We start from the raw sequence: 21,818 nt of genomic DNA, 5'->3' as shown, positions 1-21,818 counted from the left end.
CCTCCTGCATATTAAGCAAGCACCGTATCACATACAGCTCAACCCTATTTCTTTCTTACTGCCATTTTCAGACAGGGTCTTATTTATTTCAGTTGTCCAGACCGGCTCTCAGGCCAGTCGCGCCCAGGCACTTTTCAATCCCACTGCCTCAACCTCCAGGGTACTTGGGAGTACCGAGCTGTTCTTCAAGCCTCAGGGCTTTCTTGACTACATCAACTACTAGTTTTGATCCCAACAGACAAAACAGAGCCTGAATCCCTAGTCTCCTGTTCTCCCAACCTTCCACTCCCTTTCTACTGTTTTAGACTTCATCTACACTGATTACAACCTATACAGATTTGACTATATTACAGTGTTACTTTGCACACTCATGCTAACTTTAACGTTTTCCATTCTAAGCCGGGGTATACACAGTCTTTGTGGCAAGTTGAACAATATGAAGTGGTGAACTGTGGTCTTACTGGCAGACTCCTTTCATTTCAGGTCTTGAAGGAGGTGGGACGACTTGTCTGTTTCTATCATTTCTTACATAGGGCCAATTGCATCAGTATCTCTGGGAAAGGATTCATCTTAGGCTAGTAAATTAAACCTACAGCGTGCTTCAACACGCCTTCAAGAGAACTCTGATGCATGCCGTACTATTGGCTTTTGTCCGCTAACACAAGCTAGTCATCTGAGAAGATGATATCACTAAGGAATGGCCTCCATCAGACTGCCTGTCGGTAAGCTTGTGAGGCACGCTCTTGACTAATGACCATTGTGGGAAGGCCCAGCCCACCTCAGGCAGTGACATCTCTAAGATGGTCCTGGATTATGTAAGAAAGCAAGTTGAAGAGGACATAGGAGCAAGACAATAAACAGAGTCCCTTCATGGTATTTACTTCAGTTCCTGCCTTGGTTACCCACAATGGTCTATGACCTGAGTTATGAAAACCAAACAAGCCCTTTCCTCTCCAAGTTGCTTTTGGTCATGGTTTTACCAAAGCAATGAAAACCCCAACATATGGCATCTATGTTTTCCTAACAACTATTATGTGCCAGACGACTTAAAGACTATAATTATTACCCCACCATTATAACCACATCAACATCAATAGGTACCTGTACTTATTAAAAATTGACTGTGTATAAAGATTTTCTAATCCTTATTGAATTCTCACAGTAAGTGAGAATAGGTTGGTCTTACTCCCATTTTTCATGTATGCACATCCTAGCACCATCACTTACTTGTCTAGTTCATAAAGCTAGTAAAGGTCAGTGCCAAGATTCAAGATGGGCTCTAGAGCACACATCATCCACTAACCATGAGTTGCCATTGTCCTAAGCATGGCCACCTATCTCGGTGCAACAGAGCAAGTGATATAACACCCATGCTACAGGTATATAAGCACTCAGAGGTTAAGCATCTTCCCCAGTCACAGAAAACAATTAATTCTGTCTGACTTGAAAATATGTATGCTTTTGTTCTGTGCTTTAATTTAAATTTAATGTTTGTTGTGTATTTGTGAAGTAAAAGGATAAGAGGGGTTTGGAGGGAGGAGAGAGACAGAGAGACAGAGATAGAAATGGAGGGAGGAAATAAGAAAGAGAAGGGTCACAGAGTGTTACAGAATGAGGTATTAGAGTCAAGAGCTGGGTCTCCCCTTCCACTCAGGTTCTAGGGATCAGCTTTAGGCTACCAGGCCTCCAGAACATGGTTTTACACCAGGCTCACAGCTCGTGGTTTTACACCAGGTTCACAGCACGTGGTTTTACACCAGGCCTACAGCTCGTGGTTTTACACCAGGCTTGCACAGCTCGTGGTTTTACACCAGGCTCACAGAACATGGTTTTACACCAGGTTCACAGCACATGGTTTTACACCAGGCTCACAGCACGTGTTTTACACCAGGCCTACAGCTCGTGGTTTTACACCAGGCTCACAGAACATGGTTTTACACCAGGTTCACAGCACGTGGTTTTACACCAGGCTCACAGCACGTGTTTTACACCAGGCTTGCACAGCACGTGGTTTTACACCAGGCTCACAGAACATGGTTTTACACCAGGCTCACAGCACGTGGTTTTACACCAGGCTCACAGCACGTGGTTTTACACCAGGCTCACAGCACGTGGTTTTACACCAGGTTCACAGCACGTGGTTTTACACCAGGCTCACAGAACATGGTTTTACACCAGGTCTACAGCACGTGGTTTTACACCAGGCCTACAGCTCGTGGTTTTACACCAGGCTCACAGCACGTGGTTTTACACCAGGCTCACAGCACGTGGTTTTACACCAGGCTTGCACAGCACGTGGTTTTACACCAGGTCTACAGCTCGTGGTTTTACACCAGGCCTACAGCTCGTGGTTTTACACCAGGCCTACAGCTCGTGGTTTTACACCAGGTCTACAGCACATGGTTTTACACCAGGCCTACAGCTCGTGGTTTTACACCAGGTCTACAGCACATGGTTTTACACCAGGCTCACAGCTCGTGGTTTTACACCAGGCTCACAGCATGTGGTTTTACACTGAGCCACCTTGTGCTCCCATCTCGCTCTGTTTTGATTTGAGGTGCTGGGCATCCAACCTAGAGTCAGGTATACAAGTGATTCCTCTCACTACACTACATCCATCCCAACACTCACACTCAGAACTAATGTAGTCTGCCTCCTCAGAAAACAAAAACAAAAAACTAAACAAAGGTTTTGATCACCTGCTATCACCAGTTCTTCCATTTAAACTATTTCATCCAAACAAAACAGAAGCATTACATTATCACAAATGTAGGCAGGAGGAGAAATTGTTTTTCTACTTTTCCTCTCTGGCTCCTACACTGTAAGTTAATAGACTTCAAATATTTGAAAAGATAAATTAGGAATATATCTCAAATGCTGATCAAATTAAGATATTCTTTATTATTTTTATATCACAGCATTTTTCAAGTATGATTACCTTTTCTACATTGGTTTGACAAAAGCAAACATTTAAAGACTTCCTGTCTGTTACAGAGAAGAAATTAGCTTACCAAATTGTAGTCATTTGCAATCAATTAAACATAGCATTAAGTTATAGCTGGAGAAACAGTAAATAAATACAATGGTAATCTATTACTCATTACAATTCATTGATATTTTGTGTATTCACTTACTGAATGTGCTGTTTGTTATTTTTTGGTAACAACAAAATCATTCACCTAAAGAATCGGACTCTGAACACATATTGGCATATAACTTTAAATAGATTTATGCTTAAAGAAATCATTAGAGTAGTAGAGCATTTGACAGATAGATTCAACGTGTTTAACAAACATCACCCCAAGTTACCCCCAGACTGCCACAAATACGGAAGAGTGAGCCTTGGCTTCAATGGGCAGTGAAGATTTTGTCTTTATGGAAAGCACCTAGCAGAACTCTTAATGAAAATAAAAATGAACCATTATACTTAGTGAGGTTTATCAAATAGTTAGAAATAAGGAGATTTTAAGATCAGGAAGAACAAATAATATGCCTTGTATTTTACAGTGTTTTATATCTGTTTTGATTTTTAAATTGTTGTTGTTATGAAGAGGATGCACAAGCTAATGCAGACATTGAGGTACAAAGGACCAGGCTATCGGCTCTGTCCTGCCACCTTGTGAGTTCTGGGGAGAGAGCTCAGGCTGTCGAGCCTGCGCATAAGCACCTCCACTCATCCCAATCACCCACTGTCTTAATGCTTTGACTAGGTCTTCTGCTTCCTCTCGAACGAGCCAACTCTTAGGAGAAACTAAGGGCCTAGCAGGGAGCACAGCTATGGAGACAAGTTAGCCACGCCGACGTCAAACCAGTTTCTTCGTCTGGCCTCGTATTGCAGAAGCGTATTCCTTTGTCTTCATCACCTCCACAGAAATGGAGAGCCAATGAAGTTGTTCAAACTAGGGCATCCTAAACTACTGTTCTACTTTTCCCAAATCCAAAGCCCAGCTTAGACTCCCTTTGCTCTTTCTGCCTCTTCACGCCTCCCTTCGGGCTTCCCCAGGGGTTCTACATGATGTGCCACACCTAGTTCCCAGGACATGAGTGTATTTCTTGTTTGTTTGTTTGTTTGTTTGTTCTGAGAGCTTCTGGTAGCCAAACTTGTCTTACTATTGCCTGAATAAAAGAACACGGACAAAACCACAGGTTGATCATCTAGTACTTTTGCTCTCTTAATGGGTATATAAAGATTATCTGGGGTAACGATTTAAAAACACTCTTGTAAACACTGACGTTCTCTGTCAGCGGAGATTGGTTAAGCAGTGTACTTCTACATCTGCCTTGGTAATTTATTTTGCCATTATGCTCCCCATTTTACTCTGGCATACAGGGGCGGTCTGAAATGAGCTAGGCGCCCTCATGAGAGCAGGGCCTCACACCCACCTGTGAAGGGGTACTGGTCAGTTCCATCTTCTCCTGCGACTTCTCCTTTGCCAGCCGAGCAGCTTCTTTAAATTCCTGAAACTTTTCTGCAAACTGAACACACACAGACTATATCCATAACCGGGTAGCAGTATTCCACAGACCCCATATTTCCTTCATTTTATGAACTGACTCTTACATAAACAGCACAGCCTCCCAACAAACAGTTTGTGGTATGAAGATGGGGAAGAAGCAAAAACTCCGACACCTGCATATAAGCACTGCGTGAGTCTTGTTCAAAACATCAGCACATAGAGAAGTCAGAATTTGGCAAGCTGGCTTATCTGTGTTCTTCTTTTGTTATTAAGACACAATTTATTAAGACTCACATGAGTGGTAGAATCGCTAGACAAAAACATGCTATGCTTTTTCTTAATTACTAAAAAAATATACTCAATTATCTCTTATATATCCAAATAGTAAGAAAAAGTTTTTAATTATTAATAAAATATAAAATGCTCATATTGTGTAAGTCATCATTTTATTACCTATCGTTATATTTAGTATTATTACCAACAACTAAAAAACATTAGCAAAGGTTTCTACACAGCCAATTCAGTAACAGAAAGCAATAACATTAAGTTTAAAAAAAAATAACATAAAATGTTGTTGAGATAAAAAAGTTAACATGAAATGCTGACTCTTAGAAACCCACAGGAGCACCATTTCACATACAGTACCTGTTTATATTTGGGATATGGAAGCTACTCTACCATTACATTCAGAGGTAGGGAGGAGGGCTCTACAACAAACCCCAAACCCAAATTCTCCATGTAACTTGAAGCACCTGTTGGAGTTGGTTATTGCAATGTGAACTATATCACAATATTCAACATTCAATCAAAACTAAAAAGTGCTGGGGTCACAACTAGTAATAATTGTCTAAAAGTATATTCTACCTTGAAGAGGAAAAAGATAAAAGCCATTCCCAGACACAGACAGACAGACAGACAGACAGACAGACAGACAGACAGACACACACACACACACACACACACACACACTCTAACTCACTTAAAACAAGTAACAAGAGGCAAGATGAGACTGTATGATTGACAGGTCTTGACTCACTAATCCTTAACTATATTTGCTAGTTACCCAGCAACTTGGAAACATATAACGAAGGATCAAATTTACTGTCAAAATTACTTAAGCCTGGGAGCTGGAGAGGTGGCTCAGTGGTTAAGAGCTCTGACTGCTCTTCCAGAGGTCCTGAGTTCAATTCCCAGCAACCACATGGTGGCTCACAACCATCTATAATGGGATCTGACGAACAGTGTACTCACATAACTAAAATAAATAAATAATAAATCTAAAAAAAATTACTTAAGCCTAACTAAGAAGTTTTTCATAAAAGATTGTTTCAGAAACCAACTTAGACTTTAGCTCTTTGTTGTATAAATCATGAAATTCATGTAGTAGAAACTACTTAACAATTTCTCTCCCTGAGCAGACAACCCACAGGAAGCTCTGTAAAGTGAGTAGTGTCTGATGTATTAGAATAAACATATAACTTCTCAAGGAGATCATTCTGGACAAGTAATATTCATCTGCATTGCTACACTGAGGAATTTTGATCTAACACACCTATATCACAGCCCAAAAACACACTCAGAATGCAGGACTTGCCGAGCACAGTCAAATCACGCAACACTCACTGCCAGTACCTCACAGAGAGTGGTCTAACAGGACAAAGACAGTGGTTAACCTCGTACGCATCTGAAGTAGGGTAGGGCCTTTGCAGCACTCGCCGTTACCTCTGTGTGCAACATCTAGCGAACAGCATTCATCCTAACCATCAGCCCCTGGCGGCTGTCTCTCTTTCCTGCGCACTCCTTCCCCTTTCTTTCCATGTAAAAGCCACAAGAACTCAGGTGCTCCTGCTTTAGGCATGGGCGGCTTTATTTACAGGCAGGACAACTGTTTATTTCCAGCGTTTAGCCTGCTGATGCTCTGCATTTTATGTCTTTCTGCCGTCGTAATTCATTTGATCAGCATTATTCAAGACATTCCTCTGGGTGCCTACTGAACCTCTTCTGTACTGCACACATTTCTGTGGCTCTAGGTTCAGGCAAATCACTGTCGTCCTAAGGAACAGATGACAACCCTAACAACAGATTCCACCTGAAATCTAAGTTGTGTCGACTCCTAATGGTAGTAATGAATTTGGAAGTTTGAAGGTTACTTATCTTGCAGGCTGCCTCCGACTAAAGGGTCATAGTTTTTAGCAAAACCCCTTCTGAACAGAGTTCTTACCTTTTACTTCCTCCACACAGATAATTCAATACAAGAAGGCCCTTTTCAACCAGTAGTGACTGTTTTAATGTGCACAATAAGTCTTCATGAAGAATTATGAATGATCAATTATTTATAGTTTAGTATTATTTATAATTATTTATATAACATTTAATATATTAATATTCTTAAAGTCACTATACTTCTCAGAATATTAAACGAATTTCTCCTATATTTTGTACTCTCCACCTCCTAGTTCTATTTAGGACACACAAATTAGAGATGAAGATTTCCACAAAGATCTGCTGAAATAACTTACTTTTGAGAGATGATGCTCAGAGGAGAATCCCAGTCCATAAACAGTGTTTGCCCGGCTATCAGCCCATTGGCCAAACTTTTGAGATGTTTTAGTAAATGTCATGTTTGGAGTGATGGTGCTATTTATTATTGCCTGAAAGATAAAACAGATAGAAGTAGCCAGCTGAAAGTGGCAGGTAAGTGCATGACCATTTCAGCTGCAGGAAGAGGATCACCAGTAACTCAGAGTCAAACAGATAATGATCAGAACTGCAGCAACACAGAAATATATGACTAGAACTATAGACATGTGTTAATTGACCCACAAACTTTCAAAGCTGTGTGTGTGTGCATGCGTGTGTGCGTGCGTATGCTCACACATGCTTGTCACCTGTGCGCAGCCTGTGGAGCTTGCTTTTGAGAGGCTCTCTCACTAGGGCCTGGGGCTTGCTGATAGGTTAAGTTGGCTGGATGGGAAGGCTGTGGAATCTACTTGACTCCACCTCCCCAGTGTTAAGACTGCAGCAGAAGCTACCTAGCCCAGCACATGCCTGGTGGAGACAGACCTCAGACCCTCATATCTGCACATGTAAGCAATTTACTGACTAAGCTGGAAGCCAAGGCCCCAAAGATGCACCTTGTAAAACCACTGCCTTTAATAAGCTGATGACAGACAATGTTAGCAGCTTCTTTTACCTCAGTTGTCCAGCTACTGCCCCCTTTTGTTAGTGTGGCCATTAAACCAGGACATTGCATAGGTGAGGGAGCCTTCAGACAGTTTTGAATGTGGTCAACTTCTTCCTTTTCATATTTAGGACCACTATTTATTAATTCTGGACACTGTTCTCTAGAAACCAATACGCTTTGGTCTTAACAGAACCTTTCAAAAACCAATGTATGAGGAGCTGGAGAAAGATCTCAGTGGTTAAGAGGACTGGCCACTCTTGCAGAAGACTTGGGCTCAATGTGTAGAACCTACATAGTACAGTAGTTCACGACTGCCTGTAACTCCAGCTCCAGGGGATCTGCTAGCGCCTTCTACTGGGCTCTCCAGGCAACAGGCATGAATGTGGCACATTGGCATGCAGGCAGGCAAAACACCTACATATATAAAACTAAATCAAAAATAAAGTAACATAATATGTGGATGAATATATATATTTTAAAGATGTATTATAAAGCTCTTTCAAAAATATGATTTACATAAAATATATTTTTATACAGAAAAAGAGATTTACAATCACCTTAGCAGGTTTTTTTTCCTACTATAGGAAAAAACAAATTCCTAAGAAATATTTTCATTTCCTTTTTCATAGATTGGTAGCATTATCATTTCTATTTCATGTTATTTCTTAGAAAATGTAGCATTTCATGTTAATAATTAAGGATTAAGTCTGAAGATCATAGCATATTTCAGGTATTGTAACATCCTATTAACTCATGTTCTCTGCCAGTGCTAGAAAAAGGATCACTTTTAGTTGCATAGTCTAGTGCCCCCTAAAATTAAGAAATATAATTCCATCAATAACAAAAACATACATGTTGTCAAATTCAGAACCTGTCATCTAACACACTAATAAATATGCAACGAAAATCCAGCATTTTATGAAAAAATTGTTTATCAAGTGAAGAACACTACAAATATAAAATATTTATGAACTATCAGACATTGAACTTTCAACAAGGACATATGCACATATGTCCTACTAAGAAAAAGAAGGTGGCACAATAGAAGCCGGCTCTCTTCTTTCTCACAGGAAACAGATGTGTTATCCACTGCTCTATGAGAGCTTTTATCTTTGTACAAAATGTATGTATTTATAAACCTTCGTCACCATTTGGTTCAAAACTGCTTCTACCAACATACCATTTTGAGTACGTAAAGTATAGCTAAGAACTCTTCTGACTTGTGGAACAGTCAGCAAATAAGACTAGGGCTGGAGAAGCTGGTAAGTGGTTTAAAGCATCTGCTGCTCTCACAGAGGACCTGGGTTAGATTCCTAGCGCTCACACGGTAGCATATAACCATCTGTGACTCCAGTTACAGGGGCTCTGACCCTCTCCTTTGTCATTTTCAGGCACCGAGCATGCACACAGTACACATGCACATGTGCAGGCAAACCCTGATAGATAGATAGATAGATAGATAGATAGATAGATAGATAGATAGATAGATAGATAATCTTAATTTTTTTTAATTATAAATAAACAACAAAGGGTCAGGATTTTCTGCTGCTCTCTGAGTACTTATGGGCTACCAAGTACAATTCTGGAAACCTGAGACACACAGTGAGAGAGGCAATGTGGTCACAGAGCTGGTTGGGACAGGTAAAGAAATAGCTAACAGAGGAAAGTCTAAACGGATGTGACAGAGCAATCAAATAAAGACCAGGATGCATCTGGTGAACCTTCAGTGTTCTCCAAGAAATATCCGAGGAGGGACCCAAGTGTTAGACAAGGTGAAAGGGGAATCCTGGCATCAGACCCCAGCAACTCTAAAAGGCTTGGTGCTCATACATTTAATCAGCAACAAGAAGGATGATGTACTTAAGGGCATTGGCGCTCACTTAACCATTTCAAAATAACTTTTCTGTGACTTGTTAGAGAGATCCATTCTAATCTAAACTCTGAACCTTTCCTCATTTCTATACTACTGGTCACTGAATCACTGAAAAAAAAAACCTCAAATAATCTTTGCATGAAATTTTTATTTCTTAGAATTTTTTGATTAGGACATAATTAAGAATTTAACAGAAAAATTTTAGTGCCAGACGGATCTAAATAGTGAGAACCTGTCACAAAAAAAGAAAACTAGGACAGAAAGACAGGTTCATGTGTTCATGTGTACAATTCAAGCGCGTGCATGCCCACGCGCACACACACACACACACAAGAATACATGAACATTTTCTTCTTAAGATTCTCTGGGCTTTTTAACACAATGAAAAAGCAAAGAGATGGATGTGAGACAGTAGAAAAGACTTGAAAAAGCTGAAATGCACTTAATTTCAATGCAAATTCTCTTCCTAAGTATGGATTGCTTCAGTTGACCTGCACCTCCACCTTTTGTACCCGATCTACTAAGAGCACATTTTATTTGTACTTTGGTTCAGATGACACCATCGATTACAGAAAGTTCAAGGCGGGAAAACGCATTAGCAGTCTAAAGCCTGTACGTCACATCTGTCGTATCTCACGAAACCAAACATTTATGAGCAGTTACTCTTCATTAAATAACACTTCATGGAAAATAACTATCATCATCTTAAGTCTTTTCAGTCATTCACATAAAAGTGAAAAGAAAGACTAATTATTTGGATAACAATCCTTTTTCCGTGTGAACAACAGATGCACACAAGTTAAACACCTTGGGTCAGGTCCCATGGCTAGCAAGTGCAAGCAGGCCCAGGTTCAGTGAGGTGGTTTGGGTCTATGGCTCTACTCTGTCCCTAACTTCTGCACAGAACTGACAGAGGTAAGACAGGCCTCAACCTCCAACAGAGAATGAAGAGAGGAGACCTCAGGATCTGATGTTTGGAATGTGAGTTAGTTAAGCAGACTTCTCCCTTCTGAATAGCATCCTGTCCACCCTGCATGAAGTGTGTTCTGCTGACACTAACTTCCTTAATCCTTACAACTACTTACACTCGTGAGCGTGAGGATGCCCTTGAAAACGTTCTCTTCAAGGCCATAACTGTAACTGAGGGGCTGGGGGTGGAGCCATTGTACTTGCTGCCTCTCCTAAAAGCAAAACTTCTAAGATTTCTTCTTACACTTGTGTTAGTTTTCAGCTTGGCAGCCTTCATGATGTAAGGACTCTGAACTGCCTATGAGGATACAGCGGTTGCCATTGTTAGGTGTCTTTAACTGTGCTCTCCTAAAGGGTCTCTGCTGTTGTTTGGACTCACTTACTTAATGTTTATGAGTATTTTGCCACACAGTATGTGTGCCTGTTGCCTACAGAGATCAGCAAGGGATGTCAGATCCTGGAGCTGGAGACTATGTTGGGTGTTGGGATCCAAACGCAGACTCTCAGTCCCATGCCCTTGGACTTTGTGATTTGAAGGAGGTATTATAGAACATTCAAATGTGTGTGGGACCGAGAGGTAGGTAATCAGGCTGTTGGGAATGTGCTCTAGGAGGAATTGTTAAGAACTCCTTCAATTCTACTGAATGGACCGTCATAAAGAGAGCAGGCCTGACCCCATTCAGCTCTACCAGCTCACAATGTAACTACTTGCTAAGCCATACGATGGTCATCATTACCAAATCATCCAGTGCTGCAACCAAGAGGCCTCAGGAAGCCAGGGCTAGACCCTGTGACTGTAAGCCTTCAAACTGTAAGCTAAATGCCTTTCCAACGGCTGGTATTGGTAATAATGAGATGTAGAAATACTACATCTAATATAGAAATACCAACTAATATAGAAATTTTCTTACCACTTAACACCAATACAAAACTGATACAAGGAATGTTTACTAAATAAATTAACCCACCATGAAGCTGAGAGTATGTCTCCTCATACAACTCAATATATACAAACAGCTTGAGGGGAAAATGCTGTTAGTCTAATCACTTTTTGTTTCCTAAAGTTAAGCTTCAAAAATTCTAGAAGAAATTTTTCACGAAAATAAAAAACTGAAGTCCTATGTCGTACAGAGCAAGAGAGCAAGATTACCTGAAGTAAGCGTAGCTTACCTTTGAGCCGTCTAGACTGATTATCCTATACACATTCCTTGTGCTGTCATAGAAATAAGACACAGTAACTGCATGCTTGCTGGTGGGTACCCAGTTCTTCTTTGTGTTTGGGTCGATCTGGAAGACATGAGCTCGAGTGCTGAAGATAGGTTGTTCCCTGAGGGAGGAAAGGGAAAGCGTGACTAAAAACAGTTTTACTTCACCAGACAAGAGGACACACAACTGTAAAAGGGAGTGCTTAACGAGAAACTTACATATATCCACAAACAAAAGAATCTTTCTTTCCAGTATGCAATATAAGGAGTCCAATATAAATTCTGTTAAAACAATTACACTCAATTCTTGCTCCCCAGAGATTCTGTACACATGAATTCAGCTCCCCACTAAAGTCATCAGTCACTCTGCAGGATTCTGCTGACTTGGCACCACTAGAGTCACCTGAAGAGGAGACCTCAATTCAGGAACTGCATGCATCAAATTGGCCTTGGATGTGTCTCTGAGGAACTGTCTTTGATTAATGATTCATGGGGGCGGGGCGTCCAGCCTAATGTTGGCCACGCTCTCTGTGCGCAGGTGGTCCTGGGTTGTGTCAAGAGAGCAAGCTGGGCAAGCCAGGAAGTAATGTTCACCTGTAAGTTCTGCCTCTATTCCTGCCCTGGCTTTCCTCAGTAATGGACTGTAAGCTCTAAGCCAAAAAAACCACTTCTTCTCCCAAGTTGCTTTTGGTTATTGTTTTATCACAGCAGTGAAAAACCAAACTAATAGTCAATTAAGTGCTTGTGGCTTTCCTTTCTTAAGCTTTTGCCATCTACATAGAACCTTGGGAACCGTGACTCACCTAGCATACACTTTCCACCTGCAGATGAACAAGACAATACCATCATCTGGTTTCAGCACTCAGACTACACAAGCAGCTGTCTGTTCAGTGGTCTGCTTAGCACCACGGTTTCTGCACTTCCGTGTCAGGATAGATGCTTTCACTGTTAAATGGCCCTCAGCACAATGCTGAAGTGTTTCTAAGTGTTATATACTCACGGATGGAAAGTCAATGTGCCTTATGAGGAAAACTGTGTCAGATAAGCCAGACTCAGGTATGAGTCATACTATAACTGGTTGCATGTTCAATTTAAAGCAGCAGTAATAATAAATGAAAGCACACATCATTCTGTAATAACTGAAAGGTTCCAATCAATATACTATCCTGTCCTGGAAAGGATATGGAGGACCTACTCAAAACCATAGACAGTACCTTCTTAGTCACACAGGGTCTCTAGAAATGTACAACAGAGTTACAAGTAGAAAAACAAAAACTAATTAAAACAAAATGATATTACAAGGCAACCTGCAAGTAACAGGAGCACTGTAGTCCAAACTTCCAAGTTCTGAATAAACAGGCTTTGGAACAACAGCAGCTCAAGGTGCCAAAAATCTTAGCTTAACATTTCCTGAGAGGGAGGGAGGTCAGGGAGAGGTCTTGCTGTTGCAGCCCAGGCTAGTTTTGAACTGAAGATCCCCTGCCCTAGCTTTCTGAGTGCCGGGATTTCTGGGTAAGCTGCCATTCCTGGCTCAGAATGCTAAGCTTTTACATGGGAATTTTTAATGTTTAAACCTAAATAAATCAAATTTTATTCTAAATAATTTAAAGTATGCTTTGAAGAGTAAGTTTCAGGGAAACAGAGGATAGGAAAAAGAAAAGCAAAACAAAGTAACAAACAGACCAGTGACAGCAGATGGAGTTTGTGGTAAAAGGGCTCTTTGGAGTAAGCCTCATATGGGTGGAACACCATATTGCCTGCTATCCACATTAGCACTTACGGCACTGGCAGGAACGGTACCGTCCGTGCAGGTAATCTGCCTCGCTCCCAGTTTGTTTTGTTTTTTAAATCTAGAAATAAAACCTGGCCCCCACTTTATTAAAGCTTTTTTTTTCTTTTTCTTTTCTTTAAAGGAGTAATACATTTGTGCTAGACCCTAGAAAGGAAGCATAACTGCTCTTAGATGGATTCCCTTCACAGAGACGTTAGTCTGGCAAGGCAGCGCATCAAGAATTCTGCACGGTTAGGTCTTACTCATCCCACCTTTCCCCACCTTTAATCATTCGCTCGCATGACTTTCATCAAAACCTCTGCAGCCTCCATCTCCTTTTTCTTTTAATTAAAGTTACAGGTTAAAGTATAGCTGATCAGGTTATAGCTAGCTCCAAGTCACAGGGAAACTGAGTCACACACAACTTTATGAAGGCATATAAAGGGAGATGTGCCAACATGACTGTGATGGTTTGCCGATGCTTGGCCCAGGGAGTGGCACTATTAGAAGGTGTGGCCTTGTTGGAGGAAGTGTGTCGCTGTGGGGTGGGCTTGGAGACCCTCCTCCTAGCTGCCTGAGGAGGTTCAGTCTGTTCCTGGCTTCCTTCGGGTGAAGATGTAGAACTCAGCTCCTCCTGCACCATGCCTGCCTGGATGCTGCCATGCTCCCGCCCTGATGTTAACCAACTGAACCTCTGAACCTGTAAGCCAGCCCCAATTAAATGTTGTCCTTTATAAAACTTGCATTGGTCATGGTGTCTGTTCACAGCAGTAAGACCCTAACTTAGACAATGACTGAACCTTTGGTTGTTTACAACTGACAGACAAAATTATAGTTCAGACAATATATTTCAAACACAATTACTTAAATCGAGTAAATACTCTTCATATATTAACTTCTTTAATTTACATTAAATTCTTCAGTAACATCTGCTAACTGGCTCTGATAAGCAAATGACATTTGAAAGTCAACTAAATATATGTCCTGCTTTGTTCAATGTTCTGAATAAATGGCTCCTTAATAAAGTTGAATTTAGGATGTCTGTGGTCAAGAACCAACCTATCAAAGTCTGGATGACAAAGGTTGGGGAAATGATGGTCACTTATACAAAGAAGAGCATCCTAGAGCTCACGAGACCACTGCTGCAGCTGATGCCCTGGAGCTCATGAGACCCCTGCAGCAGCTGAAACAGGGAAAGAGCAAAAAGACTCAAAATTACCTACTACATGTCAACAACTGGGATAGAGGGTGGAGATGTTGCTCTTGAACACTTTGGTTTGGTGATGGGACACAGATACTTTAAAAATAAAACATACTTCAACATGATACATTATTTGAAAAATAATAAAATGAGGCCTCTTGTGGAGAAACAAATGCTTGGGGAAAGTTTAAAACAAGTCAGGACATAGTGGGATGAGGGCCCAGTTCCCTGTGTGTTCAGCGAGACAGGGTTCAAGTCCTAGCACTCACAGCAGATCAAGATCTAGCTTCAGGGCTTAAAACTGTGCAGAGTTGGGGCAGGGGAGAGTGTGCTGTTGCTATGCAATGGCTAACAGACAGGATGTTATTAAACACCTACAGTTACAGGACAGCAAAGGCTTATCTTGCCCGAAATGTCGATGGTGCGATGTGAATCCCGACGAGGAAGAACCCGAGTCTCCTGGATTTCCATTTTGGGAGAATAAAGAGACAACAGTGCTGCCAGCATGTAGCAAACAAAAACAGAACTTGAGATTGGAATGAAAGCCAAGAAGTAGTGCACACTCTTGACCAACTTCAGAGGACTAAGATTTGGTATGCTGACCTGTCAGGTCAGAAATCCAGCATCTGTTTAGAACTCAGACAAGGTGACCTTGTGGAAGGCAGAGTTTGGGGAAATCATCAGATCTTACAATCATGCAGCTTAAAACACTGTGCATGTTAATAAGTTTCTCTAGAGAAACGCTGTGGAGGAAGCAGTAGAAAGGATAGAACCAAATTATTAAGTCTCATCTTTAGAAAGACTTAAAATGCACTTCAAACTGTCAAGCATCCGAGTGACAGACGCATACATACTTCTTCTAATAAACTAGATAGCAATTATTAGGAAAAGTTCATCGTTTCACTTGCTTCACAGTAATAAAAATACTAACTGAATCAAACAATGCTTTTCTGTCTTATGGAACTATCTGAAAATCAGGAGCTCCCCTTAAAATATGTTTATTTCACTTCCAGTTCTGAAGTATGAGAATGTATGTTTGACTAGCAAAGATTCTAACAAGTTCTGCAATGAAGAATTCATGTAACTAATCTAGTTCATAGACATTTACTTTATCTCCAATCTCTTCTTCATGCTGGTCCTGTATTTCTATCCATACAGTAAAAATCAAACCAATCAATCAAGTTATTTCCTTACTGACAACTGATCTTGATACTGAACATTAGTACTGTTGTTACTAATTATACTTATGTAGTAACAGTCACTGGAAAATATGTATATAGAGAAACAACACAATATTAAGGGTTTGTTTAATAATGACTACAGTATTATTTATTTAGTAGAGTTAAGCACACCCAAAGTAACCATTCTAAGGAACTTAATATCAATCTCAAATTAAACAGCAGACAGGTTCACTAAGAAATGTTTTAAACAAGTTTAGAAAAGCAAAACCAGAGAGAGAGAGAGAGAGAGAGAGAGAGAGAGAGAGAGAGAGACTGATTTACACAATACATATACAAAATATCAATCTTACCGATATGCCTAGTGTAATTTCTTTCACACCTATAGCCAGAACACCACGTGGTTAAAAGCACTGTACTAATATAAGAACAGCTTACTGGGATGTTTTTCTTTGTTTCATTAATTTATTTTAGGAAACTGGTATGAAAATTAAAAAATTCTATATATTGAGTTAAAATTCTGTTAAGGTACTATATTCAATGTTAGATTCTAAAACTTTAAGTATAGACATGAGAACCTGTAAGTGGACGATAACTGAAGTGAGAAAGTTAAGAAAATAAAAACCTTGTTATAAAAATGAGTCTTATTCAAATTCACGAGTGGTGACAAAGAACTATATCTAGCTCTTAAACATCTGTGCAATAAGAAACAACTGAGCACTTAAAAACCGAACAAACGACACTTTCCAGGGGATGCTGACACTTTAGATTTAGGAAAAAAGTCCACATTTATCATTTGAATAGCCTTGACTTTCAAAAGAATCAATGCCAATGCTGCTGAAGATGACTATTAAAGTAAAATCTATACCTTTGCAAATATTGTAACTACTCAATAAAGCTTTGCTCTAAGGAAGCACAAAGCTACAGAGCCTATACATACTATCCAACTACAGAGAAATGATGTTCTCCTAGTCCACCTTTTCAGATATCTAAGTATCAATGGACACTTTAGCAACAGTATCAAGATCTTGACTTCAAATAACACCCTTTCTACTTTATTTTCAAAAGACAGTGGCTGGCTTGGTTATTGAGACTACAGTTGGTAACACTTTCTATTGAGACTCTGACTGTTAAGACACTGTTGGCTAACCTCAGATACCTCATCTTTCTCTACAATTTCATTCTTGTCAAAACATTCCTGGCTTGTAATGGATCGCTGAAGCAATCCTGATCAATGAAATAATTCAGAAGTTTGTTACAGGCTTCCAGGGACATTCACCAAGAGATAACACATAACAAAGAATGTTGTCTTCAATACCGTTTGTTCATAAAAACCACACCTGAAGAAGCCGTCCTACCATGTAAGGGAGATACAGCTGAAGAAGGAGAAGGAAGAATGTAGAATACCTCCAGAGTCTACCCAGTCGACCAACTATCAGAGATTTAACATCCAAAACTATTAACAGAGCAGAACAGCATTTGAAGCTATGTGAGGACAACCTTGGAAAGAAATAAGTATAGGTTAAAGCAGCTGCCTCTGGCTATGCAGATGATAAAGGAAGGCACTGGACAGAGAACTACTTTTGTTTACAATTCTAACTACTACTGAAACTTTTCCCTTGGAGAAGTATTACAGTATCTTTTAAAATGTCACTGTTGAAAAGTTACATTTATATATAAAACATGCTTGGGGGAAGCATGTTTTAGGGAAGACTTTGAAAGAGTACCAAAGAATCAAAGGATGGTCTTAGAGTTTGATGGACTTAGGAGTAGCTGGCACCAAAGTCTTCCAATTATTCGCAGAAAAGAAAAAGGGTAAAGGAGCAGAAATTTAAACCAGCCTGAAGGCAGTACAGAAGGACAGATGGTATATCCAACTCCTGATCAGAGTAAAATGATGACAAAACAAAGCGAAACTCTGGTTTGCACTGTATCTGAAGTGGCAAGAGAAGAAGAATGACACTTGGTGAGAGTAAAGTTAAGAGCAAACACAGGCCAAGCCAAAGAGTGCAGAGTACTATCTGATACACACATACACACACACACACACACACACACACACACACACACACACACACTCTCTCATGGCAGTCTACCGTGTGCCACGGAGGCAGCACAGCACGCCTCAAACAAGCAGGAGCACAAACACTGACATTTCTAAACAGATCTATCTTGTCCAAGTTCATGATATAAACTACTATTCTACAGTACTAAGTCTCAATTCCTTTCCCTCCCTTCCCAAAGGCACCTAACAAGAACCGTGACTAAAATGTTCGGTGTTTCTTGTACAAACCAATAGAAAAGTACCACATAATAACTCTTATTACTATGTTATATGTTTAGTTCTTCTATTTTTTTTAAAAGTCTACTTTGAGGACAGCATTTCTACCAATGCCTACCCAACACATAGTTATGCTGTAAGAACTCCATCTCGCGATGAACCAAACACACAGCAGGTGGTGGAGTGTAAAAGCTTCAAAAATCTCTATGGCAAATACAGAATTATAACACGACCTGGCTGCACAAGAGGGATACGGCAAATACAGAATTATAACATGACCTGGCTGCACAAGAGGGATACGACAAATACAGAATTATAACATGACCTGGCTGCACAAGAGGGAGACACACACTTCTGCCTCTCTACTCACTTAAAGTCTTCTCTACTTAGAAACACAACTAAGATACCATGAGTTCAAAATGGATCAGGTGTTATAACAGAATTATGTATAACAGTGGTATTAAAAGTTTTATTAAACTTTAAAATGTTCTTTTCCATCCTGATAAACTTGTCTAAATAAAGCTAAATTTAGAGTAATACAGTTTGTACTAGAAAAATCTGAGAAAGATTTTTCAGTAGACTTCCAGTTCTTTAAACTTTAAAAATGACTTAAACATTAAAAGGCCATTTAAAGTCTAAAAGCACCTTTAAAAAAAAAACAAAAAACAGGGTAATTCTCTACTACATTACACCATTCTTTATATAGGCGAAAAACTAAACAAGTGGATATGCAATCTCTGAGATATCCAAACAAATAAATACTCTAAAAAAATCAAGATTGACATTAAAGATACAAAGGTGTTATGGCAAAATATTAGTATTTGAAAAATTGATCATAGGTATTATACATAACACACACAAATAAAAATGTTTTAACTTGCTCAAACACTAGAGTCCCTCACCATTTCTCTAGCTTTATTAACACCACGAACTTTGACTAGTTATTCATACACAGGTAATTTAATTTAGTGTTTGTGTAACAGTACACTATGATCACTACGTAGTAGATACTGGCCACACTACTACTGAACTCCTGAAGAACAGAACTACTAAGATGAGTACATTGAAAGTCTGATAATCCAGTCACTGGAAAAATATATGAAACAACTTCGGTATGGAGAGTTTTTTCAACAAAATATTTCATGAAACATATATTTAAATGAAGTACTTCCAATGAAAACTTGACAGCGGAGTAGAAATGTGCACTAAATGCAAATACATAATTGGTTTCAAAGTTAGTGGGGTTTTTGTTTCTACACTAATTTTTGCATATTTAAGGATAGTGGGCTGCCTCAAAATAAGCTGAAAATGGGTTTGTTTTGAACTTCAAAAGTAAATTAAAATGACAGACATAACTCACATCACATGTCTAGCTGTACTAGAATGCTGTACTAGACAATGACTTCAGACCACACCCACAGGGATATCTCATATCTAGTACTAACTCTACGTACTGTAACGATAGTAATTAAAGTCAATATTCTCCACAGAAAGGCTGAGTTACCTATTTCTCTAATTTGGTAGTATCTGTTTAAAAAACACAGGATAGATACAATATACATACTCTGTTCTTTTCCCAAAGACAAACTGTTTCTTCAATATAAATTTTATATAATAAAAATATTAATTTTATACAATGAACTTTGCAACCCTCCTCTAAGTTTTTTCAAGTGGAATGTTATGAGAGTGGTAAATGTCTTAAGCTTATACCTTTTTCATTTACGATGATCAAGGGTGGTAGAAATACACACCTTTAATCCCTGGGAGGCAGAGGCAGGTGGATCTCTGTGAGTTCAAGACCAACCTGGTCTACAAGGCAAGTTCCAGTACACAGAGAAACCCTGTCTCAAAAAACAAACAAAAAAGTATTTTAAAATATTTACTCTACACAGTATAAATATTTTTTAGACAAGACATATTTAACCTACACATCAAGAGTAAAAACCCTATTGTCCTTCCAATTGGGGAAACCACCAAGTTTTCAAACCATACCCACCACAACTCCACTCTCATTCTCTGTAAGTCCACCAGTGAACATCTGGTTCTTTACACAAGGCAGCAACACGCCTTCAACTTCCTACTTCCTAGTATTACCCAGCTCTCATTCTTTTTCTCTGTTTAAAAAAGGCTGTATTAATACAAAGTATTGATGATCACTTTTGTCATATTTTAAGGTACCAAAAACCACAAGTGGAATTCTTTTATCAATGATGTTTCCATTATGGAGTCTGCAAATATGATATTTCTGCTCAAACACATTAGCTGTGTCTCCTAACAGTTAAGCGAATGGTTCAGCTGTTACTGCACCACAGAGACTCAAATGTATTTAACATTTGCCACAGGAATACAGCAACGTGGGTTTGGGCCTGTTCCCTATCTAGCTCTATTAGAAGGAAAGTTATTAGCTGGCTCCTGAATTTCTGGGCTGATCACCATAGATACAAGACCCAGCAGCACACAACTTAGAGAAGTACTGTGCAAACTCTAGGCCAGATTATGATCAATAATGGTCAGTAGAGCACTTATAGAAACAAGTGTGAATACAAGCTCTCCGAACAGTTCGAACTTGCGAAGGAGCTGTTCCATGAAATGTTTAGCTACAAAACTATGCGTCATGGTCAGTTTAAAACTCTCTATTTTTAAAATGCTTTAATATTCACGAGTAGCCACTGAAGCAAGTGTGTAAGTTTTAAGTGACTTAACGTCAAATAGGTAGCAACTGATATAAATAATTATTTTTAATGTAAATGGAGAGGAAACTAGAGTCTATCACATTAGAAATCAAAGAACTGCAAACTCAAACCAAGAGTTACTTTTTCACCTGTTGAAACAGTATTTTTAAAAATCTGACAAAATTCAGTTTTGGTGAGAGTCAGAACTGACACTTTCAGAAGCAGTCAGTGGGCGTAGTCTTTCTAGAAAATATTTGATAATATATTTTAAAGCCTTCGGATTTCTATATACACCCTTTGACAAAGCAATTCTATCCAAGTAATTTATCTTACGTGACTAATTACAGAGATCAGCAGAGACCTATTTATTGGGGTAGGTAGAGGCAAGTTTTATGTCAACTTGAGACAAGCTAGATTCATTTGAGAAAAAGAAACATCAATTGAGAAAATGTCTCCAGCAGACAACCCTATAAGCAAGCCTGTGGTAGATTCTCATGTTTATGAAGGAAGGCCCGGTTCACAGTAGGTGGTGTCCCCACCCCCAACCCCACGCTGGTGGAGCTGGGTGCTAGAAGTATCGAACCAAATTGCCCAATAAGCAATTAAGATCAAACCTTTAAGCAGCAATTCTTTTATGGCCTCCACTTCACTTCCTGTCTCTGGGTCCCGGCCTGACTGGCTGGATGTTGGACTACAAGCTCTAAGCTTAAATAAACTCTTTCTTCCCCAGTCTGCTTTTGATCATGGTGTTTTACCACAGCAACAGAAACCCTAACGGAGACAGGGTCTATCGCCACAGCTTAATACAAAAGGGTATGAGTTAAAATGTTCTATAATTTAAGATAGAATTAAAGTACATTCTAATGGGACATTATTCAACCACTAAAAATGAAGTTTCAGAATAGTCAATAACATAAAATGTTCAATATAATAAATGAAAGCAGTTCATAAGTGAGAGGATACACAGTGTATCTGCACTACCGAAACATCAACAACAACAAAAAGTACAAAATTTCCAGGCCTTGCC

General features: G+C 39.5%; 1 protein-coding gene across 3 annotated transcripts in view; it reads right to left on the bottom strand.

Annotated features, from left to right (window-relative positions):
- Homer1 (homer scaffold protein 1) overlaps positions 1-21,818 on the bottom strand; it is a 109,268-nt gene that overhangs the window by 57,570 nt on the left and 29,880 nt on the right. For all 3 annotated transcript variants that reach the window (NM_031707.2, XM_006231775.5, XM_039102105.2), the window contains exons 2-4: positions 11,654-11,810; positions 6,977-7,108; positions 4,384-4,476 (exon numbers count right to left, since the gene is read on the bottom strand). In NM_031707.2, coding sequence (NP_113895.1) covers positions 4,384-4,476; positions 6,977-7,108; positions 11,654-11,810 — 382 coding nt within the window. The remainder of the gene's footprint in view (positions 1-4,383; positions 4,477-6,976; positions 7,109-11,653; positions 11,811-21,818) is intronic.

Source organism: Rattus norvegicus, chromosome 2 (genome assembly GCF_036323735.1).
Source record: "Rattus norvegicus strain BN/NHsdMcwi chromosome 2, GRCr8, whole genome shotgun sequence".
In the NCBI taxonomy this organism is placed as follows: Eukaryota; Metazoa; Chordata; class Mammalia; order Rodentia; family Muridae; genus Rattus; species Rattus norvegicus.
This window is presented reverse-complemented; position numbering and strand designations above follow the sequence as displayed.